Source organism: Gadus morhua, chromosome 5 (genome assembly GCF_902167405.1).
Source record: "Gadus morhua chromosome 5, gadMor3.0, whole genome shotgun sequence".
Taxonomy (NCBI): Eukaryota; Metazoa; Chordata; class Actinopteri; order Gadiformes; family Gadidae; genus Gadus; species Gadus morhua.
Window position 1 is genome coordinate 9,839,814 of NC_044052.1, and position 27,841 is coordinate 9,867,654.

General features: G+C 45.7%; 6 protein-coding genes across 12 annotated transcripts in view; 2 read left to right on the plus strand and 4 right to left on the minus strand.

Annotated features, from left to right (window-relative positions):
- LOC115543819 (pleckstrin homology domain-containing family G member 3) overlaps positions 1-10,630 on the plus strand; it is a 33,770-nt gene extending 23,140 nt beyond the window's left edge. Inside the window, exons 7-19 of one of the 5 annotated variants that reach the window (XM_030356442.1) lie at positions 22-172; positions 680-811; positions 1,468-1,650; positions 1,968-2,060; positions 2,389-2,472; positions 2,599-2,632; positions 2,902-3,003; positions 3,217-3,249; positions 4,498-4,508; positions 4,901-5,302; positions 6,045-6,176; positions 7,417-8,944; positions 9,155-9,680. In XM_030356442.1, the coding sequence (XP_030212302.1) occupies positions 22-172; positions 680-811; positions 1,468-1,650; positions 1,968-2,060; positions 2,389-2,472; positions 2,599-2,632; positions 2,902-3,003; positions 3,217-3,249; positions 4,498-4,508; positions 4,901-5,302; positions 6,045-6,176; positions 7,417-8,944; positions 9,155-9,171 (2,902 nt within the window). In that variant the 3' untranslated portion in view covers positions 9,172-9,680. Of the gene's footprint in view, positions 1-21; positions 173-679; positions 812-1,467; positions 1,651-1,967; positions 2,061-2,388; positions 2,473-2,598; positions 2,633-2,901; positions 3,004-3,216; positions 3,250-4,497; positions 4,509-4,900; positions 5,303-6,044; positions 6,177-7,416; positions 8,945-9,113 lie in introns of all 5 variants that reach the window. The other 4 variants (XM_030356437.1, XM_030356439.1, XM_030356438.1 and 1 more) reach the window with 4 other exon arrangements.
- A 342-nt stretch (positions 10,631-10,972) lies between these two features.
- Positions 10,973-17,229, plus strand: xgb (x globin). Its single transcript, XM_030356448.1, has 5 exons — positions 10,973-11,443; positions 14,220-14,327; positions 15,789-15,909; positions 16,214-16,294; positions 16,683-17,229. Exons 1-5 carry the CDS (start codon positions 11,247-11,249, stop codon positions 16,803-16,805), a joined length of 630 nt encoding a protein of 209 aa, XP_030212308.1. The 5' UTR covers positions 10,973-11,246; the 3' UTR covers positions 16,806-17,229.
- On the minus strand, positions 17,073-19,286 carry srp14 (signal recognition particle 14). Its single transcript, XM_030356451.1, has 5 exons — positions 19,134-19,286; positions 18,480-18,552; positions 18,285-18,397; positions 18,066-18,098; positions 17,073-17,875 (listed from the first exon to the last, which is right to left on the minus strand). Exons 1-5 carry the CDS (start codon positions 19,155-19,157, stop codon positions 17,786-17,788), a joined length of 333 nt encoding a protein of 110 aa, XP_030212311.1. The 5' UTR covers positions 19,158-19,286; the 3' UTR covers positions 17,073-17,785.
- Positions 19,287-19,316: 30 nt separating this feature from the next.
- LOC115543821 (phospholipase D4) lies at positions 19,317-22,956 on the minus strand. Of its 2 annotated transcripts, none has more exons than XM_030356446.1 (11): positions 22,812-22,956; positions 22,542-22,630; positions 22,301-22,458; positions 21,969-22,179; positions 21,768-21,888; positions 21,545-21,672; positions 21,258-21,458; positions 20,929-21,068; positions 20,350-20,515; positions 20,151-20,247; positions 19,317-20,060 (listed from the first exon to the last, which is right to left on the minus strand). In XM_030356446.1, the coding sequence occupies exons 2-11, from the start codon at positions 22,590-22,592 to the stop codon at positions 19,855-19,857; spliced, it is 1,479 nt and encodes a 492-aa protein (XP_030212306.1). In that variant the 5' UTR covers positions 22,593-22,630; positions 22,812-22,956; the 3' UTR covers positions 19,317-19,854. The 2 variants fall into 2 exon arrangements, with proteins under 2 accessions (XP_030212306.1, XP_030212307.1); XM_030356447.1 differs by having other exon boundaries at positions 21,969-22,155; positions 22,812-22,955.
- A 31-nt stretch (positions 22,957-22,987) lies between these two features.
- On the minus strand, positions 22,988-26,229 carry LOC115543823 (centrosomal protein of 170 kDa protein B). Of its 2 annotated transcripts, XM_030356449.1 has the most exons (5): positions 26,022-26,229; positions 25,650-25,738; positions 25,290-25,383; positions 25,152-25,203; positions 22,988-25,022 (listed from the first exon to the last, which is right to left on the minus strand). In XM_030356449.1, exons 2-5 carry the CDS (start codon positions 25,718-25,720, stop codon positions 24,811-24,813), a joined length of 429 nt encoding a protein of 142 aa, XP_030212309.1. In that variant the 5' UTR covers positions 25,721-25,738; positions 26,022-26,229; the 3' UTR covers positions 22,988-24,810. The 2 variants fall into 2 exon arrangements, with proteins under 2 accessions (XP_030212309.1, XP_030212310.1); XM_030356450.1 differs by lacking the exons at positions 25,650-25,738; positions 26,022-26,229 and adding an exon at positions 25,504-25,643.
- Positions 25,835-27,760, minus strand: LOC115543825 (signal recognition particle 14 kDa protein). The gene is made up of 5 exons (XM_030356452.1): positions 27,600-27,760; positions 26,953-27,025; positions 26,758-26,870; positions 26,539-26,571; positions 25,835-26,348 (listed from the first exon to the last, which is right to left on the minus strand). The coding sequence occupies exons 1-5, from the start codon at positions 27,621-27,623 to the stop codon at positions 26,259-26,261; spliced, it is 333 nt and encodes a 110-aa protein (XP_030212312.1). The 5' UTR covers positions 27,624-27,760; the 3' UTR covers positions 25,835-26,258.
- Positions 27,761-27,841: the final 81 nt, after the last annotated feature.

Below are 27,841 nucleotides of genomic sequence, written 5' to 3' on the forward strand. Positions count from 1 at the left end.
ATCCGATTGGTTGTCCTCCAGCTCCGTGGTGGCCCTCACGGACTGCATGAGGAGCAAGACCCTGGCCAAGTTCTTCAGGGACCGCCAGGCCTCCCTGAAGCGCTCGCTCCCCCTCGGCTCCTACCTGCTCAAGCCGGTCCAGCGAATCCTCAAGTACCACCTGCTGCTGGAGGTACGGCTGTCCCTGCCTCGACCCTCTGTTCCCCTCCCCAGACATAATAATAATAAATAATAATAATACATTTAATTTAGAGGCGCCTTTCAAGACACCCATTTCAACTTACAGAGCATATAGTCATCATAAATCGTTTAAAAAAACAAGACATTGTGGAAAAAAATAAATAAATAAATAAATAAACATAAAAAATAAAAAATAGATAAAACAAAAACAAGACAAAACAAAACAAACAAACAATCAAAACAGTGATCAGTTAGACGTTGTGTGCGAGTTTGAACAGGTGAGTTTTGAGTTGTGACTTGAAGGTTGTAATGGTGTCTGACTGTTTTATGTGTGGGGGGAGGGAGTTCCAGAGCCTGGGTTCCACATCCACATCTTTAACCTCTGCAGCCCCGGCGTTCCCCTCAAAGTTGCCCTAGATCGGTCCATTTGTGTGCCAACGGCATGCTTCCCAAGGTCCATGATCCCCAAGGCTTGATCCCATGCCTTCTCCCTCGACAGGAAATCGCCCGGCACTATGACCCCGAGGAGATTGGCTACGAGGTCATCCAGGAGGCCATCGACACCATGACCGGCGTGGCCTGGTACATCAATGATATGAAGAGGAAGCATGAGCACGCAGTCCGACTGCAGGTTAGACACACACACACACACACACACACACACACACACACACACACACACACACACACACACACACACACACACACACACACACACACACACACACACAGGGGGGGGGGTATACAACAATTGACAGCTTGTGAAGGGCCACTCCCACAACCCCCTACTGTGAGTCAAAGGTTTCCACATCTGTTGATTGGAGGGCCGGTCAACCCACAACACACATCTGATCTCTTCACCCCTCCCCTCTCTGAGTCGAAAGGAAAAGGTCCAATCCATACACCTTCCCGGGTTCGCTTTTGACTGGTATTGAGTTAAATCTTTCACGGCAACTGGTATGTTGTCCACCGCATGCTGAAGTGAAAATCTGGACCGTTTGTAATAATTTATTCATTGTGTAGCATGAGGTCAGTCCTCTTCATCGATAAATATACATCTTTCAGTTCACCTTCACTCATGTATTTTATTATTACCCGAAACTAATGCCATTCAATCCGATATGCGACTCACCTTTCATTATTTGAATCCATAATTTTTCCGTTTTTTTTTTTTCCCTCCAAATGCTCACTACACAACTATCTGCAGTGAGCGCTTGGGTCACATACTGTGTTTCCTCCCCACCCCCCCCCCCCCCCCCTGTCCCTCTCTCCATGCACTGTGTCCAGGAGATCCAGTCTCTTCTGATCAACTGGAAGGGCACGGACCTCACCACCTACGGAGAGCTGGTGCTGGAGGGGAGCTTTCATGTGCCGGGAGCCAAGAACAGCCGGACCCTCTTCCTGTTCCAGAGGACGCTGCTCATTACCAAGAAGAGAGGGGAGCACTACGTCTACAAGATCGACATCTCGGTAAGGGGAAGAGCGGGTGGCCGACCGACCACGCCCGCTGGGGTTCTTCTGCAACTCAATGACGTTTCTGAGGATGTGTCTCTATTCCATCCACTGCGCACCCCTGCCTTAATCATGGCGTGTGCAGTTGACTGTCGAGGGAGTATACTATTGTAACTGGTCAAAGGAATGTGTGCCAAAAACAAAAGAGCTTAATCCAAATACATTCCTCGACACGTCTCCTAAATAAAAGAGAGAAACATTGAAGGGTTCCCCAGGCCTCTGTTCGCCCCCCCCCCCCCCGCCCCCTGACGACGGAGCCTCCGTTCTGCCCGCAGTGCTCCACCCTGATGCTGCTGGACAGCGCTAAGGACCCCCTGACCTTCAGCGTCATCCACTTCAAGCACCCCAAGCAGCTCCATACTGTGCAGGTAATGGGACACGCTGCCCCCCCTGCAGCTGCTACACCCACAGCTGCTCCTCCTCGTGTCTCTCTCTCTTCCTCTTCTTTGTCCACTTCTTTGTCTCTCTGTGAATAGCATGAAGAGCCGCATTTCCTACTGCTTTCCTATTAGCAGTGTGTGTGACTGTTTCCTTTAGTGTTGAACGGGCCATGAGTTAATTGAGAGGAAATGACTGTTGCGTTGCGTTCACGTCAAACGGATAACCGTCTGAGTTAGGGTCGGGTTCACGTTGACATCACGTCTGCGTTCTATGGCCGGTGTCACTGAGCTGTCTGAAAGGGAACGCTTGTTTCAGGCCAAGTCCGTGGAGGAGAAGCGCCTCTGGGCAAGCCACATCAGGAGGCTCATTCTGGAGAACCACAACACCATTCCAAAGACGGTAAACACCGGCCTAAACAACAATTCAATTCCACTGACGCTTGGATTTATTATTGCCTGGCAACCAAAGCCCCCCCCCCCCAAAAACGTCTCTCTCTCTCTCTCCCCCTCTCTCTCTTTCTTCAAGGCCCAAGAAACGTTCCTGGAAATGGATTCCGTGTGTGAGTGCTCCGAGCAAATCTACTGATCTCTGATGCGGAAGCTGCCGGTTCAACCGTTGCCGTGGCAACCGGAAAAATGCAACCAGCGTCCCAATGTAGAATGATTTGTTTTTCCAGGAAAAATTGTGAAATGCTATTACGGGTACCTGGTATTTCTCCAGAACATTTATCTTTGGAGGGGAGGGGGACATTTGACCTCTTAATTGGAGGTGTGGCGTCGTAAGGCCGGGACTAAAAGTCGGTGGTCTTCCTCGTGTGTGCGTGTGTAGGTGCTGGGAGGTACCGCTACAGCCCGGAGAGGCAGAATAAAGTGGGGTCCTACCAGGCGGACGACTTCGCGGTCGCGGGGAGACCGGAGCGCAGGAGATCAGGTGAACAGGGCACACACACACACACACACACACACACACACACACACACACACACACACACACACACACACACACACACACACACACACACACACACACACACACACACACACACACACACACACACACTCCATCCAATTCTACAAGATGCACACTGTGGTATCGATGCCATGAACTGTGATTTGATCGATCGTCCCGATTCTTTTTTTTCAGAGCCTGCTAAGCAAATCGTAAGGAGCACGAAAGGTGGGTGGATCCTGGTATATTTTGAGAATTCATTCGATTTTCAAGACTTATGGACATATTGAATGCGCATTGATTTGCATGAGACGGGCCTCGATGGACCCGTTCACCTGCTGAACCAGAAAATGATCATCATTGCCGGTATCTGTTCGGTGACTCTGAATGCTCCCAACCTTTCAATAATAAAGGTGCACCTTCTGATTCGGAGACCCCTTTCACAAAAACCAAATGATCAAAAGGGACTCCCACGCACTCCCACTGCTGCTGGCCTCACCCATAATGAAGTTAATTATATGCGACATGGGTGAAAGGCTTTGTCATACACAAGCTCTTTTCAATCGTCCAATCCAGCGTCAGCCTCTGATCCTCAACTCTCCCTGCTCTCGTCTTTTCTAATTGGCCATTATGGAAAGAAACCACAACCCCTCATCTCTCCCCCACGGTGCTCTCAGCCAGATCCATTTCAAGCCAACCCAATGACCCCACCCCCCCCCCCCCTCACCCTAGTCGTGTTTAGGCAGTCGTGGATCATCATGTTCTGCCTCATTGCATCATGGGTAATGGCCCCCTCCACCCTAGTCGTGGTAAGGCAGTCACGGTGGGTCATCATGTTCTGCCTAATTACACCATGAACAGTTAAGAAGATGCCAAGAAAGAAAATAAAAAGTCGAGTTGCTTTTGATCTAATTACAAATTGACAAATTATCCGCTCGGGATAACTGCTCGTTAGGGAGTGTCATGAATGAATCATGCATCATTAATCTGAGGCCTGGTATGCCGAGGGCAGGCGTTTATCTTGAGCTTTAAAACACATCCCCAATAATCCGATCAAGAGGATGGAAACACAGGTGTGAACGCTGAGACGTGCCTCCTGTTATCAGTTCCACACCTATGAGCCACAGCAGTTGAGTATTAACACTCGTCTCAATGCGCGGCCATTAACTACGCATACATTTATAGAATATCGCTAAAGTCAATGTCGGTACAAGCCCTTGATTGTGCAAAGCATTACGGCAAACATTAAGCATAAAGGGGGGTTGGGTCCATAGCCCCTACACAGACTTTGCAGGGAAGCAAAATCCTATCTCATAAGGTCACTGGATATGAATTTTTAATGCTAGCTGTGAATGGGATCTGTCTCACAACATTACAGGTTGCACTGCACTGTGTTTCCTAGGGTGGCCATGTTGCTGACATTCTTTATCTCTGTCTCCCTCTCTCCCTCCTCTGTTAACTGTGCCTGCTGTACAGCATTTTTGAAGGTAAGCCTCTCAATATGTATATAATGTTTTTGTAGGATTGTATAGTGAAGAAAAAGAATATACTCAATGTGTTAAAGGGGATATGCTTCAACGACATATAAAAACATTTTGTGCACACACAAGCTTTACCAAATAACAATGCAAATGGCTTTCTTTTCTGTTCCGTCAGTATTCCTTTTTTGCTCGTCTGTTAAAGAAATATTTATTTGGGCCCAACAATCAGTAGAAAATCTGTGGTTTAGTTTAACTTGTGATGTATCGTATTATAGTTTCTCAACCTATGTTCAGCATCGTATTCCTTATTTTATATCGTCCATGCCTTGCAGTCAAAATCAGAGTATGGCTACAGTAGCTCTGCACCTTGCAATAACACATCTGACTTCACGCTACAGCACGCAGACAGTGAGGGCACCCTGCTCGGGGACTTGTGCTCCCTGCAGCCTGCTTCTAGTGTCAGTACGCTGGCCTCCAGTGTAGGCGAGCCCCAGGCTGAGGGCCCTGGTGTGGAGGAGGAGGATGTTGAGGAGCACAGCCCGAAAAGGCACTCTCTGGAGCAGCTGTGTCCTAGTGACGTTGATCCTAAACTGGGCTCAGCGCCCAGCGAGCGAGGGCTGGAGGAGAAGGCGCAGCGTCAGCGGGAGGAGGAGGTGGAGGAGGAGGAAGAGGGGGATTGTTACAAGGAGGATATACTGATGGGAGACGACCAGGTAGCCGACTTTGCGAGCTCCATGATGGCAGCCATCTCCTGCTGGCACTATAGGGCGAGGGCTTTGCTTTCTGCTCCCTTCACAACGGTGAGGCTCTCTGCCACCCCACGGGTTTCCACTTTCCTGCTCCATTCCACCGGCTTGCCGACGGCCCACTAACCCTCACTACCATGGCCGCCGTGCACGTGGCATGCTCCCACAAAACGTACTCATCCCGCCGCTAGTGCATGTGTGGCGGACACTCTCCCAGAGTGGGTTCTGTCCACTGTGGGGTGGCTCTCGGATGACCTCTGCCATGCTTGTACAGAGCGCCAGTTTGAGTGTTTTCTGTAGTCCGGGGCATGGGTTGGTGTTTTGATGCATGTATAAATTAGTAAAGATGATAGCGATGAGAGGCTTCTTGTGCATGGTTAGTTCCAGTTCCAGTCCAATGTGAAACCCTCACCAATGTTATTGGATGCATATGAGTGTTTTTGCATTAGACGCTGTGGCCTAATGTGCTCCCACAAACATGTTTGACTTCAAAGGTTAATGTCACCATCTAATTAAACAATTATTCTAATGGCCAGTGCTGTGGCCTTTGATAATCGCATTGACTAATCATATTTCCCTTTTTTTGTTTTCATTTAAAAAAATGACTATCAAGGGGGATTGTATTATTCCTTGTTTTTTCGAATGCATGTAATACAGTTTTGCTTTGATCGCCAACATCACATAGCAGTTATCGTCAAATGCAATTTTGAACGCATTTAAAAAAAGAATACCTTAAGGGAGCCTTTGGTACGTCCTGCAGCGCTGTTCCTTCATCTGGTGTCTTCGGCTCTTACAGGATGTCCAGAACATGGATGCTGAGAACATGGATGCGGCAGAAGAGCAGGACTCTCGCACGGGCGATGTGCTGGAGAGCTCCACTCAGGATGTACCCAGTGAGAAGGCGGAGGACGACGTTCACTGTGCCCAGGTACTTTACCTCCTCTCGTTGTGTTCATGTTAATATTTCTCCCTAAAAAAAACAAAACAACAGCCAATGATCTCGTAGGCTGGTCTGTTGGCACGTGTTGCATTAAGAATCACGAGACGTTTTTTTAATTGGTAACACACATTCCCTAATTAGTGTGACATGCCTTTTAAGGTTGTGCAGTTTCTCGTCCGGGTTAAATGCTGTGTCTACATTAAAGGACATCCTGCTGGTGTGATATTATTCCTAAACTACCGTATCCCTCTGATTCCTCTGAATGCAGGCTTTATAGTAGGGAGCGGAAGTTCCTGTGATTAAACAAAGCCTTGTTAATGTATCCCTTCAGAGCCTATCTTTGTCAAAACAACCCCGCAGGCTGTGCTGGTCCTTGGTATATTAATTACTTGAGTTTGGCTGTGAAAGATGATAACGGCCCTGATGCTGGGTGTTGGCCAGGGGTCAGTACATCCACAGGGAAAGGCTGGGCTTGATGTTCGGGTGCAGGACCTTGTTCTCATAAATCTTGTCAAAATACTTTGCCTGTAGCATAGGCATTCCTTAAATGAATTAGGGGTATGATTATTTTCTCAAGCCTGCTGTTTGAAACTGTTCCAGAACACACACACAAGCACATACGCCTCATACCAGATCACGCACACAGACACCTCATACCAAAACACATACAGGCACAAGCACACACACACACGCCTCATACCAGAACACACACACACGCACGCACACCTCATACTAGGACACGCATAGCTCATACCAGAACGCACACCCACGCACACCTCATTCCAGAACACATGCATGCAAAAGCACACACAAACATACCTCATACCAGAACACGCACTCGTATCTCATACGAGAACCCACCAAACATCTGGAACGAAAATAACTGTTGGAAAACCTCTGTGCATGTATATAATTATATGTATATAATAAACCCTGTTTAGTTGTGCTTTTTGAGGGTCCTTATGTATATAAAAAAAACAAAACAATGACTTGGCTCATTGAAAGTGTCTAAGATGAATGTATCTAACTTGTTGATGTCTCATGATAAAGCTTAATTTACTCAGAATGTCTCTTTTAATTGTTGCCATACTCTTCATAGTAGGAGGTATTTATTTAACTGGCTTCCGAATTCCACATTTTTTATATTGTATGCATGATCCATCCTGCTGAATAGCATGTGCAGAACACTTGATGCTTCTTACAGATCATTTCCAATGCCATTCCTCAGGTAAAGGTGGAGGAGCCCTCCTCTCCACATCGTGAGGAGGACCCGGAGGTGGACAGCATGCTCATGGAGGTGAACCACTCCCACTTACCCGAGTCTCCCACCTCCGCCCCTCTGTCGGCGGAGAACCCGGATCCTGTCCCCGACATCCAAGAACCCCTAGAGGTGTCTATGGAGAATGGAGAGGAGACGGCGGCGGAGAGCGACGGCTCTTGTCTCCTCCAGCCCGGAGACAGCAGCACTCTGAGCTTCGGGGAATACTCGGAGGAAGACGAGGAGATGCCCGTCGGGCGCGAGAGCATCCTGCCTCCGTCGGTGTCGGACGGGGCCGGCATGATCGCCGAGCACCTCACCAGCAGCGGGTGCAGGAGGAGCAGTTTGGTCGCATCAGAGGACCCTCAACGCTCGGCTGGGCCCTCGCCCCCGCCGGAGGGCCCCCGGCCCTCGGACGAATCCTCCTTTTGCTTGGAGCTCCGGGAGGAAGAGGCAGACACGTCGGACAACGCATCCCCAGAGCCGCGGCAGGCTGCCGAGGCCAGCCGACCCGTCACGCCCGCCGCGCAGGAAGCGGCGCCGCCGGAGGACTCCCTGGACGACGTGGAGCGCCGGTCCACGCTCTCCAAGCAGGACCGCCTGCTCATCCACAAGATCAGGAGGTACTACGAGAACCAGGACGCCAGCGCCGGCATCAAGCGGCGGGAGAGCCTCTCCTACATCCCGGCCGGGCTGGTCAGGCACCTGAGCAAACAGCTCAACAGCACCCCGCGGGCCGACCCCACCCCCGTGCACAGGAAGGGCTCCTCCCCCAGCCGGCCCACGTCCTGGGCCGTGTTCGACCTCCCGGGCTTGGAGAAGAAGCCCGGCGCCGAGCCCGCCGCTAAACCCCAACGCCAGAGGTCGGTCGAGGCCAGACCTTTGCCTCCGAGCGTCAGCGACGCCTCGGCGGCCGACGACGGCGGCTTCAGACCGTCCTCGGACATGCTCAAGATGTGGAACGACATGGAGCTGGGGATGAACGGCTGCCCCGAGGAGCTGCCCGTCATCGATCCGAGCGACGAGGAGATTCGTCCCGTTCCTGGATCAGAGAGTCGGATCTACGGCCACATGAGGTCAGACACGCTGGGCGGATGCACCAGGGAACGAACATTGCACATATTGGAGGAATGTGAAGCGGAGCTTCTCTCTGAACACTCTTCCACATCGGCGACCACGTCACCCCTCACAGGAAGTGAGGGTGAGTACGCGGAGGACCCCTGGCTGAGTACAGCTCCCCGGTGCGGTGGGAACGGCAGGGTGGCCCGCGCCCCGCTGCCCAGGATCATTAGCCTCCGATCGGGCGTGGAGGACGACCAGATCCTGCAGGACATGGGGAAGGTGAAGAACAAGGTGTTCCAGCTGGCACGACAGTACAGCCAGCGCATCAAGAACAACAGGCCTTTAATCAGGCCGAGGAACCGAGACTCTGAAAACCCACACGGCCTCAAGGGCATGCCCGCTGTCCACGAGGAGAGCATGCCATCCTGGGAAAACGGTAAGTAACCAAAGGAGGAGCTACCGTTTTGGCATCTCCAATGCACCTATCATGCACATTTACGTGTGTAACAACACAGGCATAGATATTCCATGGAGGGCAATGTCCAACTGTGTCTTTGTTCTGTCTTTTCGTTGCATGTGGTTTCTCCCCCTGCGTTTGAATGCAGGTGAACACACCCTGACCTATCCCTTGAACACTTGCGATCAGGTAAACGCCGTCGATGAACCCCCGACCCCACCCGCCGACCCATCCCCGGGGCCCAGCTCCAGGGCCACCACCCCTCAGGCCGTGTCCTCGCCCTCCTCCCCCTCCCGCGCCCCCAGCCTCCCCAGCAGCCCCGTGGACTCGGAGCCCTTCCACTGGCCCGACGTGCACCAGCTGTGCTCCAGGTACACCGGCCCCCGCTCGGGGCCGGGGGCCGGCCCGCCGCCGGTGGGCCGCAGCTGCTCGGTCCCAGAGAGGATGCTGGAGCTCTGCACCGGCGGGCCGGGGAGGCCGCCATGGAGCCCTACAGCCACACAACCTCTAACTCCTCGTCCGCCTTGGGACTCGGCCGAGGGCCAGTGGGGCGGGGGGGCGCAGCGGAGGGGGAGTCCCACGAGGGAGGGCGGGGGGTCCCGGCCGGGGCCCCGCCTGCTGTGCAGGTGGGGCTCCCTGGACAGCGTGCCGGCGGCGGCCAGCCGGCCCCTCCACGAGCTGCAGAACCTCCAGGACCCGGTGAGGCCCGGCCACGGGACACTGCCCGCCCAACACAAGGTCAAGGAAGGGACGACCGCAGGAAGTGATGTCTGTCTCAAGGAAGCCCAGCACGGCGTCTTCAAGAGGCCCGCAGCCCCGCACGGGAACAAGAAGACGGAGAGTAGGATCGTGAGGAACCTGCGGGAGAAGTTTCAGAGCTTGGGTTCCGGTTCGTGAGCCCTGTTGTGTTTGTTTGTGTCTAACTTTCTGTTGACAGCCATGGGACAATCATGCAGACGTTATGTGCCTTACTCTGCCATTTTTCACTTTTTGTCATGGAATTCGATTTTGTACTGCACAATCAATCGTTGTCAAGTTCCTATAGTGGACACTGGGTGAGATTTTTTTATTTTTGCTATCACCAAAATGTAATATAAAAGGGATATTTTGTTAATTGGTACACTGCTACAAACAGCCGTATGTATATTTTCCTTGACATTGTGTAAATGCTATATTTACCTTCAGGTTTTTGCATACACTGTAAAATGCAATCTTTATATAAAGTCATGTTGTTTGCCGTACAACTTGAAAGTAATGTTCAGTACATTGCAGGGTTGTTGTAAAGCATAATCCCACTTGTATTATTACAGTAAGTCTAATGTTATGGATATAATTGAAGGGGATTTCATGCTGAGTATGCATAATTATGCCATTCCACGAAAACAAAGAAAGACTGATCCCCTGGCCATGTAACTACTGTAGTGGCTCACAATAGAGTTATCATTACAGCAGCTCATCACAGGTCGGGGGGACGGGGGACGGGGGACGGGGGACGGACAGCCTTTCTACAGACTTATTTGCCTCGGACGTTAAGCTCCTTTTACCAGGACTGTTTTCATATCCTCACTGGAGCTCTTGAGCCTCAATGACTTGTATATTGTTGCCATGTTATTTATGAAGATGTATACTTTAAACGAAAAGTTATCATTTAAAAATTGAAAATGCGAAGTTGCTTTTTCTTTTCATCAACTCATAAAATGCATTGAATGAAAACAAAATCTGGGATAAATACTTGACAATATATACTCAACAAATTACTTGATTTGTTTCACTCAAACAATATAGTTGATCCACAAAGCATTTTATGTAGAAGTATCACAGCCTCTTATCATGAACACCACACACCCATTGTGTATCTTTTATGTAATATAGCCGGTAATTATCATGTCATGATGTACAGTTGATGCATTTCACTATATCCAACTCCTCTATTCAAGTATAAAAAAGAGGTTGTTGTTTTTTTGCTGTAGATTTAACCTTATACATAGACCTATTTGAATCATCCATGTTTGCTGGGTTACTATAATATTTTTTTTTTAGAAGTGTTTATTTAGTGTATCTTACATGTATTAAAAGGGGATTATTGCCCCGCCCCCCACTTGAACGGGCCATTTGGTGCCCCGCTTTACGCGCTCTCAATGCGCTCACATGAATCCACTCATGCCTGGAAACGGAGTTCTCCTAGTAGCGCGCCCAAGAGCCCAGAGATTCAACCCGATGCCCAGGATCAAACATCCCTTCTCTAGCACGCACTGAATAAATCAGGCTTACCTCTATTTGGATGGGCGCGAAATTATCGTTTAAATCCTCGATCAAAATGGGATGCGCAATATCAGGCGTGACACCCAAGTCAGGTGGAGACGGGAACGCCGACGTTGGACTACCACATCTCAGCGACAATCAGATCCAGATGATCAAAGAGTCATGGAAAGTTATCCGGGACGACATTGCGAAAGTTGGAATTATCATGTTCGTCAGGTGAGATACGTTCATATATCCTATCCAATGTCTGAACTTGGCAAATGTAGATACATAATAACGAAAGGGTATCCGCAGCCAGAATTAACCAAAATCGCGTTATAATGCTCCAACAATATTTTTTTCTCCTCACGAAATGAAATGCTACGATTCATTGACTCAAAGATGACCCCGATATTTTGAGACAACTATTTAAACGTTCCTCTTAGTTTAATTTTCTAAAGACAACCTTCTGAATGTTTACTTTTAGTCATTATTTTATTCGCAGTGAAGCTCAGAAAAGCAGACGTCTTCCAGACCTCTTAATTGGTGATTTGATTTCCAACCGCCACAGGACACGAGACGGTGTTGTGTCCGATATAAATATCTGCAGATGAATCGGGATGGTGTCAATTGCATTTCAACTTAATATTGAATTGACCGTTGTAGGCCTACACATTCGTGCAAGTTCAACATCCATCTATCGTACTGACTTACTGCTCCTCCGACTAAAGGTCAGAAAATTGATTTATTCCTGTGTTCTTCTCTCCCTCAACCCCTCTCATCTATGCAGTGAGGCGATTTATATATTTCACACATCACAAAGCGATATGTGCAATAGCACCATCAACATGCTTAATGGCATACATCCAGCATTCTGAAACGTATCTGAAATAATATATTGTGATATGAATGATATAATAAAAGTATACCTCCCCATAGAGCTAGTGCTGCTGTTGATGGAGGCAGACCTATGGGGTGGTTGAGGGAGCATGGGGCTCAGGCAGAGCGATAACCCCTGTTATCGCTCTGCGATGTTGCCCTGGGGGGGGGGGGGGGGTTATCCAGACAGTTGAGGAGATTGACCTTAGCGTGCTAGCCTTGAACCTCAGGGCCCCGAGCCTCCCTTGAGAAAAGGGGGCCAACTCGGGCCCCATGGCCGTGAAAACATCTCTTGAATAGATATCCCTTGCTTACTGTACACTGACACTGGCTTTGGTTTTTGTGTGTGCCGACCCGACCAAACCATTCTACTCCCTGAGGGTCCTATTCGTTTAAATGGTTCGTAAATTACGGAAGCAATTTCTCAAACATGCCAGATAAACATGAATTAATAAAATGGTTCAGACAAAGCATTGGGTCGGATTTGTGCGGCTGGTTACAGCAACCTTTCCCCTGAATCAATTGGCTGGTGCATTAGCTTGTGGGGAATTATGGAATCGTTTTTCCTCTGAAATAGCTTCCATTCAAACAAATTCTTATTAGCCCAAGGGCCAATTGACTGCTCCATTGGCAATTGCAATGCGCAAGTACAAACTTTGTATCAATTGTCATGAAATCATGTTTGGCTACACTGTCAACTAATGAAAATATATAAAATGCCATTAGTCTTACTATAATCAAAGTAGCCTACACTCATTCATGAGAGCAAGGCAATCTGCAAGATTAGATTTGAAACATCCAGCAGTCATTACATTTTTATGATCTTGCATAGTAACGGCCTAATCCCTTACAGACCAAGACATTTCCAGATTATCAGGATTTGTTATATCCTTCCTGCAACAATAACACTGCGGGTAATCTTCTGTTAAATTACAAATATCTTGATTCATTTATTTTCTTGTAGTTACATCATTGTAACAATGCCCTTGCTACACACCAGCTAGGTGACTGCCTCACTCCACCTAGGTGGCTTCAACTTGGCACCTCCACAACAAGGACACAGGTGGAAGACTAGTTTTATTGCAAAGTCTGAGTATAATGACATAGAGCAGGAAGCGTAACATGCTGCGATGAGTGCGTGTGGTGATGGCTGGTGTGCAGCCTCCAGACTCCAATCAGTCTGGATTGAGCCAGGTGAGGCTGCTTACACCATCCATCCTCACCAAATTACAACACATACACATTACACACCTAGTTCTTATTTGAAAACAAATAACTGGTCCAAGACCAGCCATTGGCAACACTGCCCGGTCCTTACACTCATTCCCAATGGAAACAACCCGTTTCTTTCTCAACTGCACTATCTCCAGGCCCAGTTTTCACATACTCACCCACCTTATACAAATCTGTTTTGATAAAGAGCCCAAGTAAAGGTGAGCACACCCCCCAGTAGACCTATAGGCGACAAACAACGAAATAGAAAACCTTGAATTCATTTTATCGCTCAACAACGGGGCCTGGTTGTGTCAGAGGCAGTGGGAGAATCACAACAGCTGTGGACGCTACATTCATCACATAGCTCAGCTCAACCCAGGTGAAATGAATCAGGATGTGATTAAGGGTGCTACTTGCTCATTCTATCTGACTCTGTGCACCTCGCGGCGGGGCGGCGGCGGTGTCGTCTTCGCACCATTAGCACCTAGCAGGGAGCGCTACATGCTCATCAGCTACGTGGAATGGAGAGGCTACATTCGCAGCAATCATGCCCTCCTGTGCTGGAGGGAGGTGGGGGGGGGGGGGTTCCTCTGTACATTGAGGCTCGTTACAGCGGGTTGATTAAGCTAAAGTTCACCTAGAGAGAGAGAGAGAGAGAGAGAGAGAGAGAGAGAGAGAGAGAGAGAGAGAGAGAGAGAGAGAGAGAGAGAGAGAGAGAGATGGCTGACTTGAGGTCACCTGAAATCACCAGGAGGAGGAATTTAAATTCGTGTCATGTGTTAAGGACCAAACGAGTTACACTGTCGGGGCGAACTTTGTGGACTCCTAACTGTGGTGTGGGAAATGTCATCCAGGCAGCCCTCATGAACAGCACACTTGGTGGCTCACAGACATCTGCTTACGGTTGTCTTGGGAACAGGCTGTTTGAGACCCATCCTGAGTGCAAGGATGTCTTCTTCCTATTCCGAGATGTGGAGGACCTGGAGAGGCTGAGGAACAGCCGGGAGCTGAGGGCTCATGGGCTGCGGTGAGTGAGAGAGAGCATGCACGCGCACGCGCACACATACACGCGAACACACACACACACACACACACACACACACACACACACACACACACACACACACACACACACACACACTGAATTGCAATGTTTGACCTCTCTAATGCGTTGTCTTCATGACATTTGAATCATGTAAAAAAAAACATTGAAATATAATGTATTGTAAGGGTCTACTGCCAAAGGTTTTGTAGTGCAAAATAAAATAAGCATAGTAATCAATGCAACAAAATCTTTCTAAAGCACAGTGATATACAAAAATAATATAGATTCCACATTTTATCAGCAAAACAGGAAAAAATATAAGAATGTATTTTCTTTTTGTGTGTGGGATAATACAAATATTAATAACACAAGGTAATTCTAATAACCTTCAACAATAACCGATCTCCAACCCCCATCTTTTCCAGTGCACTGCCCTCACCACCATGTGACACAAAATGAATAAAAAACAACAAAATCCTTGAATTAAAACAGCGGACCCCTCGTCCTACTTGAGGGCCGGTCTGCTGCAGCTCATTCGATTTTTCTCGGGGCCCCCTTACTCTTACTTTGGCGCCTTTTATGACGCTCTCCACACGGGGCCAACCGAACCAATTAGGGCCGGGGCACTCTGAGGTTGAGAGACTGCCGTGACATTACAGACGCCTGAAGCCTGGTGCGCGTTTTAGCAGTTCAAGATGGGGCCAAATGGCCCTTGAGACGCACACAGAGGGAACACAGCACCGTTGTCCCGCTGATTAATTAATTTAATAGACAGGGATGAGTGCAGTACCGTCTCTAACATTTAAACGACAACGGAACAAAACAATTTGTTCTCGAGAAACCAGTGATTGCTCCCTATCAATAATTGAAATCAAGCTGAAAATACATATAACGTGCTGTAATATATATATTGTTTTAGGCAGGTATGGCAAATCAGCAATCTCTCCCATTCTGATCTGAACTAGCCAATCAACAAAGTCCTATGAAATTCTAATTCCCGTCTAATTCCCTGCCGACCAGTGTGTCCAGTCAGTCAGTATGCCCCTCCGAGGTCATCCTAAGATCGTTTTTTGGCCACCTTTTCAGGAACCGGAACCAGGTTAATGTTTTCATGGGAACCAAACTATTAGCCAAAACCCTAAACCAACCCCCCCAATTTATTTTTTACATTTCCTGTGACCCCATCTGCATGTCGGCCCTGCGGCTGAAATAAGTGAAAGTAATTGTGACAAGGCTGTAGGCTAAGGAGGTTGGCAAATAATGGTGTTCTGCATCCTCTAGTAGCCTACACCAAAAACGATATTTGTGCTATAATTCCTGCCATTAATATCCATCGCATCACAAAAGGTAGATGGGATTGGTCCTCATCTGGCAGATATGCTGCCAGCTAAGAGGAGTTCATTCGTTCAGCTCAACCCTGAACTCTCTTTCCACGTCTTCCAGAGTGATGTCATTCATTGAGAAGAGTGTGGCGCGTCTGGACCAGCTGGAGCGACTGGAGGCGTTGGCCATTGAGCTTGGAAAGAGCCATTACCGGTACAACGCCCCACCCAAATACTACAGCGTAAGACCCTGATACTATACTCGTCTTTACAGAGGAAGTCACTCATGGTGCTTCTATTCATCTGTTTACATTTAAACCTACCATTAGTCAGCCCTTTTTGTGGAATAATTTCTTTCTTCCTTTGTTATATTTCTAACTAAAGGTCATGCCCGGTGTGTTAGTACAGAACAAAATGTTATTCTAGAAACTGTGGGTAGTCTTGGCCTAATTGCCACCATATTTACTGGACAGATATCCTCAGCCTTTCACACATGGAGGTCACACTTCAGTTGTTATCATGTTTACCCATGTATGTTATATTTAGTATGTAGGGGCAGAATTCATCTGTGCTGTCCAGCCTATTCTGAAGGAGCAGTGGACCCCTGACTTGGAGGAGGCGTGGAAGGTGAGTGTGTCATCATCCACTCAGATCAGGTGGCGTCCCCACCAGTTCTTCATGTTTCTGAATATTGGTAAGGGTTAGGACACATCAAGAGGAACACAAGACTAATGTGTAGAAAAGTACAATTCATGGAACTAGGGAAGTACAGAATGAGATGCACGGTCTCTCAACATCGATACTCTAGATAATTGTAAGTAAAATGATTCGATGTGGATCGGATGAATTGCTAAGATATGTTGTACTTGTAAAACATTTTCATATGTATTGGTTTATGAAATCTTGCAAGCATATTATCAGTAAATTGGGTTTTGAACAAATGCTGTTGGCATGAAACGTAATTTGAATAATGCGTGTGCCCCGGACTAAATGGCAGACATTTTATGCATTTCAGACCATGTTCCTGTACGTGACCGGCTTAATGAAACAAGGTTACCAGGAAGAGGAACGAATGCGCCTTCAGCAGGACTCCACCTCCCCGAAGGAGCGGCCCGACAAGAGGAACACGGCCTTATGAAGCCAACCGCCAAGTCATTCAGTAAAAGGACTTTTCAGAAGAAGCACACTGTTGTGGCTTACATGAATTGACAACTCCATCATTGTTAGAAGTACACCATGAAGATGTCTTGTTCAACCTAGAACACTTTACTCCTCAGTTAGAACTTTTACACACATCTTTTATGGAGAATGGGAGTTGCATTTGAACCAACAAAACGTGTGGCCACTTTTCAAATGAGTTTGAAACAGAAATGTGGTAAAATCCAATGACTGTGCACAAGTTAGACGCCATTTTCAGTAAATGTACTTTATAGAGCTGTTTCCCCACCAAATTAACTCCATGATAGCCTCATTACAAATCGCTTTCCTATATACATATTTCAATTTACCAGGGCAAAGTGAATAGGGTTGCTCTACCGATAGTTAACTGGCCAAAAAAAAAAGAAATAAAATACAACTTTAAAAAAGGAAAGATATACCTTGGTCTCAAACATGAAACAAAAGGTATTTCATGTTAAAATAAACAGTCTCATTATGGCATCGGTAGTGTTTAAATTATTTGTGATAGTTTTGTTTTTTTACAGGGAATTAAATTAAATCCTGCCGTTACAAATTGAGAGTTGTACAAAACATTATGAAAGGCAATCAAGCATCAACCCTGTGGCCCCCTCATATTGGACACGGCTGTCGATAACCTGGATCTCACACGGATGCGTTTCGGCTCAAGAGCTTCTCACTGTGACATCCATGTTCTTTTCTTACGTTGCTGCTTTTTCATTTCACCGAATGGCCGGAAGTAAGACGTTATCGTGCAAACGATGGCATGAGATCAAAGCAGTCACTAGGTGGACCGACGGTGGCCTCTGAGCCATCAGGGTAATGGGAGACGCCAGAGGGGGCGAAAGATGAATCCGGCCCGCTGCGAGCCCATCGCCCCCCCCTCCTTCCTCCTTCAGGTGGTACCGGCCAGACTAGAGACAAAGAGGTAGAGTCTTTTGCTCATTGGGTGGCTTTAGTTTTCTTGCTTTTGCTTTTCTTATCCTTCTTCTTAAGTCCATCCATGTGGGCTCTGAGGAGGTTGGAGTACGCCTGCCGAGGGTGGAAGTAAAGACACGTAAGGAGGCAAGCTGGGCTTTTAAATTCAAAAGCCCTTAGTTAACCACTGAAATGTTAGAATTTGTATACCAAGACTTTCATAATATACAACTATAATGAGGTGCAGTCATACAGGAAAGGTATAGTAAAGTGTTTCCCCCTGATGGCAATAAGAAATACATACCATTTGAAATTTGATTACTTCTTTGGTATTGACCTGAAAATGACAAGACATATTATTAAATACTTCCAAACAGCTCTTTATCTCTTTACGACAAAAAGTGTACCACATTCTAATGAGTCTGCTTCAGTTATTAAGCCTCAATTGTTCCACAGGACGCTAAATATACAATGTACCAAGCAGTGTGTTCATGGTTACATGATTAAAGGAGCTTAGGCTTACCACTGTGCTAATTTTCTTTTTTCCATCAGAGGCTCTGATAAGACACTTGTTATCTGCTGGTTCAAACGAATCTGCTTGTCCCTTTTTAGGAATTGGTTTGGTCCTCCCATCGTCTGTAAGTTAAAACAAGTTAAGCTAAGGCCAGTTACACTCATCAGTAAATGAGAAGCTTCATCGTGGCAACACTGTACTTACACTTCTTTAATGTGATTACCACGCTACCAGAGTTTCGACATTTCTGGAACAACCGTGTGAGCTCCGTCAGAAACTTGAGGAAGTAAAAAAATAGTTAAGGTGGGATCAAATGGGCATCCCTACACGAGCCCGATAAGCATCCAGTGAGAAGAGGCCTGTTATTCATCAATAAATACATTGAATTACCACCATTTGTACCGATTGTGTTTGAATCAAATCATTAAACAAATGCACGAATGGATAAGCCTTTTACCAAAACATCACGAGGTCTTAATTCCTTTATCATTGAGTCTTAGTTTCATTATGAGATACCGCACCAGAACTTATAACTAAGAAATGAAAGAGATTAGCCAATATGACTCATCTCTAGTGATGAATATTTCACCATATGTACAGGACATGTTAGGCATTTAAGAGTAATCTTACCTTAAAATAAGACTGTTAGTTAATACTAGTTCAAAATGTTGGAACAATAAGTTGTACAATATTCTACCAGATGAGCGTTGGTTTGGGATGCATATGTTAGTTAGCAAGCACCATTCGTAGTAGCTACCAATAGCATTTACTACATCGGACAGATAAGGGCAATCTATGACGAAAATAGGACAGTGACATTTGATAATGAATGAAGTGGGGGAAAGATGTTCAACATACCGAGTCGTTTTCAAGTAATACCATGATTCACGGGCGTTTTCAAACGTAACGATAGCCCACTGGAAAACAAGCTAACTCCTCAGAAGCACACGTACTATAACAGCAAGCTCCGCCCCGTGCCCCCTGACCTTTCTTCTTTTCCTCGGATATGAGTAGTATGAGCAACATCATCTATACGCTGCCTTAGTGCCACCTCTGGATCTCAGAGGAACTGATCGTTATTTTAATAATAAAATATTGAATAAGGTTCTCCAACAGCTTCTTTATAAACATTTGCCCATTTAAAATTGTATAACGGGTGTGAAACCAAGACATCTCATATGGGACACAAACATAACATTTACACATAAATATACTTTATCTCAGGAAAATCTGTAGAAAGACAGCCTGGTCTAATTTCCTGTGACGAAGTTGCAGGTTATATGACCACACACTAAACAATGTTATATATATGCTCTCCACCATTACCATGTTAAAATACAGCAGAGATTATTGGATTTTAGGTTGCCATTTAAGATTTAATATACAACGACACTATGGTGGAGCGGCCCTGACGGTTCTATATTAATCTCCCTAAAAGCTCGCATCATAAAATATTTCAAGACATGATTAAAATATCAACACGATAACACAATCATAATTGTGCTAACATTTGGAATGGGATATAGCATTGATTAATTAGAAGTTTGCCTGGCCATTCCGTCCTAACTAATTTGTTATCTTATGCGCTTGATAGTGCACAGTCAGGATTATGGCCCAGGTTATCAAGGTCTACAGCAAATTCAGAGTTCCAGTCCCTATTAAACACGGCCTTAAGTTGGTGATGCAGTGTTGTGGTCTTCTGAAGCGGGTCTAGGGCCTGTTCAGAAACGACCAGGCCAACACCTGCTGTGTTTGAAAAGTAATCCTCAATCCAGTTTGAAGTACCTGGGGAACACGTAAGCTTGTTAGCATCCTTTATAAATAATGAATGGGCACGAGTTTGAAATGCAGCCTTTCAAGCAAAAGAGTACATACCAATGTATGATACTTTATCAGTGACCATGTATTTGTTATGGTTTACTCTCGCATAAGGAATATCCGTCTTGTTTCCCACAGGTACGACAAACAGTCTCTGGAATAAAAAGAAAGATTAGAAAATGTGTAAAGCCTAACTTTAGTGCTTTTTGTGTTTGGCGAGAGATCCTTGTAAATATGGTATTGCAATGCGTCTCACCACTAGGATACGGATGTTTTTGGGGGGGTAATTAAAGGAAGCGAGGGATCGAAGGTGATGCAGCATGGCCGGGTCGGAGTCCCGCCCACAGCTGATCAGCATCCGGATCTTAACCTCCCGCTCGAACGCTGCCCGTTTGAGGACATTATCGAGGACCGGCCAGTAGCTGTTCAAGCACAGGTCAGGGAAACAATGGAATGTTAAAAGATTACTAGGGGCGTCTAAACTAAGACAAAATTATATAAATATATTCTTTTAAAGTCTACATTTGACAGAATTTGACATATACTTCAGTCGGACGACTGTGTATTTGTTCCTACTAAAATGCTATTTTGTAAGCAAAAGACTCTACATATGTTAATTGGTTAATTTGAGAAAGTATCGTTAACTTATTTTTATCACCACCCTCAAATTTATAAAGTTTTTCATGGAATGAAAAAAGATGTCTTCTGGAGGAACAAACTCCTTTATTCACTGTTGTTATATGTATGCATATTAACTGTACTATATACAAAATCTATCAAAGGTAGGTAGTTTGTCATCTACTGCCTATCCATGTGCCTTGCATAATGGCCTCACCTTCTGTGGTGTTCCAGCGGTGAGGTTGGGGAATACGCCATCACGGCTACATCGACAAAGCGCTCGGCTTCTGAGATGGTCGAGAGGATGGCCTCGAGATCCAGCGTCCGGGAGGAGGGGCAGAATGATGGAGGAGAACCCTGAGAGAGAGAGAGAGAAAGAGAGAGAGAGAGAGAGAGAGAGAGAGAGAGAGAGAGAGAGAGAGAGAGAGAGAGAGAGAGAGTGAGAGACAGACATAAAATATCTACAAATGAATACGCTACATAAGGCAGTATATTTACTAAGAACATTTTTAGTGAAAGTGTGGACTAGAAACGTCAGGAACTCACTGATAGGTAGATTCTGCTGGAAACATTACCATCTTCCACCACCAGGGGGTGATCTTTGTTAATGGCAGTGTCGTAGTCTGAGGGCCATGGTTCAGGCAGGGAGCTGTTGGATTCGCCCATCTCCCAGAAAGACTGGAAAATCTTGTGGAGGTCCTTTGCTAGGCTGGTGCAGTTGTAGATGAGCGCTCCTAATTCTTTAACCTAGATTCAAAATTCAAAAATGGAGGTTAAAAGTTCTCTTAGTAGAATATCCAGAGTGTGTGTTTGGTTGAAATCTTTCATGTCACCTCTGTGAGGGCTCTCCAATCCATGTTGGCACTCCCGATAAAAACATGACGTTTGTCTACTATCCAGAATTTGCTGTGAAGAACTCCCTTAGTCAATCGTCCAAAATCCACCCTCTTTACCTCAACCCCTGCAGAAAAACAAGAAGTTAATGGTGTGGTTAATTGATATGTTATAGCCTACACGTTCAGCAGGTCAAATGAGTATAGCACTAAAACACCTCACCGTTCTCAAGCAGAATATTGAGGTCAGTAGAGTTGTTCGGCACAGTGGGCTCACTGGTGACCACCCGCACCGCCACGTTCCTCCTAGGCAACTTTTTTAATCTCTCCAGAATACCCATACCCTGTGTCAAAAATAGCTTTAAAAATATTCAACGTAGGCCAAGATTGTTGTTATAACGGTCATGAGAGATACTTCACTCACAGGTAGTGCAGAGGAGGAATTGACGTTTACATCTCCACCAGTCAAGCTCCAGTAAAAAGAAGCCACCTCGACGTTCTCAGTGGCCAGGGAGATGAGGTCGTTCCAGGCTTGTTCCAGTGGGACACCAAAGGTGACGTTGTCCTCGTCATAGGTCACACCCAAGGGAATGCTCTCCACTAGAATAATTCTGAAGTGATAGAGCACCAACAAACTGTGGATCAAGGAGTGGGTTTGGGTGGGGACACTAGGAGTGTAATTAAAGGGTCTCAAACACAGATTACAATTGATTATTGTGTATAATTACTCGTTGAGCGTTATCAGAAGTTGCTAACCTGCATTGGTCAGTCGAAGCATTCTCAGCAGACACGTTATTCGCAGGAAGTGTCCCGTTGTGAGCAGGTTGGGGCCGTTCCAACACAGTCACGGCTAGTATGACACCCAGTACAGTCAGAGCTCCCATTGCAAAAACGATGGTCACAACACCTGCACGCTAGACACAGAAGCAACTGCATGAACATTAAGTGTTCCCGCCAGAAAACAGCTATAATTGGGATTAAAGGGTGACTTTCTTACCTTCCTTGGAGAGCATTGGCTGCCATGCAAACTTTCGTATGGAATTGGCATTTTCTGTATTCTGATGATTTCTGATCTACTCAAGAACACTAAAGACGGCAAACTGTTTCAGTAGGGCCAACTAAATACTTTTTTCATCACAGCAATTACATTTATGGCAGATTTAATTTCTCAGATTGTGCCGAATTTCAAGAGACAAACCAGGGTCTGATTATTTTTATAAATAGGCTACCCCTACAAATAAATGAACGCATATAGAAAAAAACTTACGTGATCTTTTGATGATATATTTCAACAGCTGTATCGACAGACGTCTGCAGGTTTATCCTAAATTGAAGAACTATCTTTTGAAATGAGGGAAAACAGTTCTGCTTTTTAAGTTTCGTTTTATACAGCAGAAAAAAACGAAAACGAAAGTAAGGCCATTAAAAGTACACAGAGAAATGTTAACCGATTTAATAATTATTTATTTGAAAAAAAGGGTATTTCAAGGAAGAAAGTGTGTAACCAGATCTTAATTATCAAGGACATCAAAAAAACTAAACATTAAAGATAACAAGTTCAAGGTTGACGGACAAGAAACGGCCAGTGATGTACAAAAGTGGGCCTAAAGTGGATGTAGAACGGATTTACATTAACGAGGCTGAGTTCAATCTCCGCCTATTTCCATTGTGTAGATGAAAAAATTGCGGGCACCATCTCTCCCAAGTAGAAATAGCAGCATTGAGTCAGAGCAGAGCAATACAAATGTCTGTCATTCTTTTGCTCATCTCATTTGTAAACAATGATTGCAAGTACAGTCATAAACAATGCCAAAAATGCTTTGAAATATTTAGAGGAAACCCAAATTAGAATCATATGTAGGTGGACGAAACAATTTTGGGAAGTTGAAAGCATGTGTTCGTGCCCCCTGCTGCCTTCAATCATAACAACAAAGATCATGTTCTGATTGGGAAATGAAACTTCCTCACAAAGAATTGGCATAGTGGCTTTAACTTGGAAGTTCACTCTATGAAGCCAAGTGGAATCTTACATTAGTGCAATCAAGAGAGGTAACGTTAGAGTTAAATGACATTTAATGCCAATCCGACCAATAAAGACACAAAAAAATCATATTAACTGTTGGCCCACATTCAAGTGAGACACATGGTGTAGAAAATCTCTGTCATGACAATTCTGGCCAAAGTAACCCTTAAGGGTGAAGAGAAAATGCTCGGAGAGCCACTAGGAAACAGAATATGGGATGCCTGAGAATATTTTCCAACACTACCTTTGGCCAAATCTTTGTGCCACTAATTGTGTTGTATGTCAAATATAACAAATAATAATCCCTATTACTATAAAAGAAACGATACCAGATGCAGGCTGAAAGCAAAAGCCATCTTGTTCCAAGTGGTGGAGCTGAGGAATGCCTGAGAGGCTTGTGGGGATTGCTGTTGCCTTGTGACTAAACATCCGTGTTCGAGTCTAACGTTAAGCTTCTTCATTCCTCTCATCCCCACATTCCACAGAGAATTTCACCGCAGCCTGGGAGAGAAACGGAAATGCTGCATGCAAAGTAGACCCCTAATCTGAAGAGAACCCATTGCATTCATGTTTTTTTGTCAGATCATGTAGAAATCTGTGGTCTGGCACTATTTTAGATACATTTCGATTACTGTCTATTCGTTTATCAAATTCTCTTATAAATTGACATATGTTCAGAGCTTAAAGTAGCACAATAAATACTTTTTACAATCGAAAAATAGTATACGTGTTCCGCAAAGAAATATTCCACAAAAATGGTACTACTATAAAACATCTCTATATCGATTACAACAGCCCTAGCAGGTGATTGCTGCTTTGTGTGCAAGAGTTGATTACATTCACGCTGGTTTTTAAATCATGTAGTGTTTGTGCTGTGCAAGGCAGCGTCACTGGCAACTGACACCATGTCAGATAAATCAAGTATAGTTTTGAAGCCCCTTTAGAAAACAAAAGGGGGATGGAGGTAACATGGCACGGACACACAAACACGCGTGACGGTTAACGTTGTCGTCTTTCCTCCATTGATTGCGCCATGTCCACATGTTTGCTGCAGGCCTTGTCACCCCTCGTGTGCGGTGTTGTTTTAACATGCAGCTGTCCGGGGGAGCGACTCTCACTTCCCCCCCAGCGGTGCTTTCCTACACCTGTAGCAGGGGGTTTTGAGGAGGTCTGCGGTGGCGACGGCGAAAGAAGCGCAGTGTGGCGAGTAAAAAGGAGGAACCGCTCCCTTGGTATCGGAACCTCAAACCACATATCCATCTCTGGCGTCATCGGGGGTCACGGCAGTCCTCCTCACGCTCTCCCCGGGCCTGTTCCCTCCGCCGCGGTGAGACGCCGAGTGGGTGGTCCTCCAGTCCCGGGGGTCGGCCCTCGACGAGCGGGCTGCAGCGGTGGGGCGTGCGGAGGACTTGTCCTGCTCAGGCCTCCTGCTGGGTTCCATGATGGTGTTGATGACTGGAGGAGGACAGGGATTGGATGGCGGTCAGTATGATCATCCACATACATTGTGCCAGTGGTTTCTTCACATTTTTATCTAAAAAAACTCCAAACTAATCAAAGAAGTCGCTCTCTGTGTAGGCTTACCTTCGAGTTGTCTTTGAACTCTCCTGAGCTCGTTCAGAATGGATGCGACCTCCTGAAACAGATATAGGACCGAACGGTTGGTTTTTAAATATCATGCAATAAATAACCACATAATAAACAGCAGGAAGTGAAGCCAACCTTGTTAGAGCTTTTGACGACGGGGATGTGGTTATCCCGAGTGAGTTTGGCCTCGACCTCCTCCCAAAGATCCATCCTATCCTGGAAGCGCACCCTGAGATCACAAAGAAAAACAGACAACCACAGGCCATCACTGGTTTGCTCTTCAGGGCCATTACACCTCACCCAGAGTTCAGGTCCAAGTGGAGATGATCTACAACCCTCATGGTCTTACCATCTTAACCATCTTAATACCATCGTATTGCAGTCTCAACACCGAGACTGACGATCAGGGAAGATGTATGAAACGTCTCAATAAACCCAGAGTGAGCACAGGAGGGGGAGGTTGAGTGTGCGACACACATGAGTCAGTGTTCCTACTTGAGTTTCTCCGTGAGCTGGTCAGTGTTCTGTCTGATGACAAGGGAAATCTGAGTCACGGGATTCAACATCAGCTGGTCAGCTATATCCTGAGTAAAGGGACAAAAGACATTGCCCTTTTTAAAGATATTCAAAGAGTTCCAACATGGATTTCGGATCAATTGAAGATTTCAAACATAGAAACATTTTTACAGGGAATTAAATTAAATCCTGCCGTTACAAATTGAGAGTTGTACAAAACATTATGAAAGGCAATCAAGCATCAACCCTGTGGCCCCCTCATATTGGACACGGCTGTCGATAACCTGGATCTCACACGGATGCGTTTTGGCTCAAGAGCTTCTCACTGTGACATCCATGTTCTTTTCTTACGTTGCTGCTTTTTCATTTCACCGAATGGCCGGAAGTAAGACGTTATCGTGCAAACGATGGCATGAGATCAAAGCAGTCACTAGGTGGACCGACGGTGGCCTCTGAGCCATCAGGGTAATGGGAGACGCCAGAGGGGGCGAAAGATGAATCCGGCCCGCTGCGAGCCCATCGCCCCCCCCTCCTTCCTCCTTCAGGTGGTACCGGCCAGACTAGAGACAAAGAGGTAGAGTCTTTTGCTCATTGGGTGGCTTTAGTTTTCTTGCTTTTGCTTTTCTTATCCTTCTTCTTAAGTCCATCCATGTGGGCTCTGAGGAGGTTGGAGTACGCCTGCCGAGGGTGGAAGTAAAGACACGTAAGGAGGCAAGCTGGGCTTTTAAATTCAAAAGCCCTTAGTTAACCACTGAAATGTTAGAATTTGTATACCAAGACTTTCATAATATACAACTATAATGAGGTGCAGTCATACAGGAAAGGTATAGTAAAGTGTTTCCCCCTGATGGCAATAAGAAATACATACCATTTGAAATTTGATTACTTCTTTGGTATTGACCTGAAAATGACAAGACATATTATTAAATACTTCCAAACAGCTCTTTATCTCTTTACGACAAAAAGTGTATCACATTCTAATGAGTCTGCTTCAGTTATTAAGCTTCAATTGTTCCACAGGACGCTAAATATACAATGTACCAAGCAGTGTGTTCATGGTTACATGATTAAAGGAGCTTAGGCTTACCACTGTGCTAATTTTCTTTTTTCCATCAGAGGCTCTGATAAGACACTTGTTATCTGCTGGTTCAAACGAATCTGCTTGTCCCTTTTTAGGAATTGGTTTGGTCCTCCCATCGTCTGTAAGTTAAAACAAGTTAAGCTAAGGCCAGTTACACTCATCAGTAAATGAGAAGCTTCATCGTGGCAACACTGTACTTACACTTCTTTAATGTGATTACCACGCTACCAGAGTTTCGACATTTCTGGAACAACCGTGTGAGCTCCGTCAGAAACTTGAGGAAGTAAAAAAATAGTTAAGGTGGGATAAAATGGGCATCCCTACACGAGCCCGATAAGCATCCAGTGAGAAGAGGCCTGTTATTCATCAATAAATACAATGAATTACCACCATTTGTACCGATTGTGTTTGAATCAAATCATTAAACAAATGCACGAATGCATTTCGTGCAACATCACGAGGTCTTAATTCCTTTATCATTGAGTCTTAGTTTCATTATGAGATACCGCACCAGAACTTATAACTAAGAAATTAAAGAGATTAGCCAATATGACTCATCCCTAGTGATGAATATTTCACCATATGTACAGGACATGTTAGGCATTTAAGAGTAATCTTACCTTAAAATAAGACTGTTAGTTAATACTAGTTCAAAATGTTGGAACAATAAGTTGTACAATATTCTACCAGATGAGCGTTGGTTTGGGATGCATATGTTAGTTAGCAAGCACCATTCGTAGTAGCTACCAATAGCATTTACTACATCGGACAGATAAGGGCAATCTATGACGAAAATAGGACAGTGACATTTGATAATGAATGAAGCGGGGGAAAGATGTTCAACATACCGAGTCGTTTTCTAGTAATACCATGATTCACGGGCGGTTTCAAACGTAACGATAGCCCACTGGAAAACAAGCTAACTCCTCAGAAGCACACGTACTATAACAGCAAGCTCCGCCCCGTGCCCCCTGACCTTTCTTCTTTTCCTCGGATATGAGTAGTATGAGCAACATCATCTATACGCTGCCTTAGTGCCACCTCTGGATCTCAGAGGAACTGATCGTTATTTTAATAATAAAATATTGAA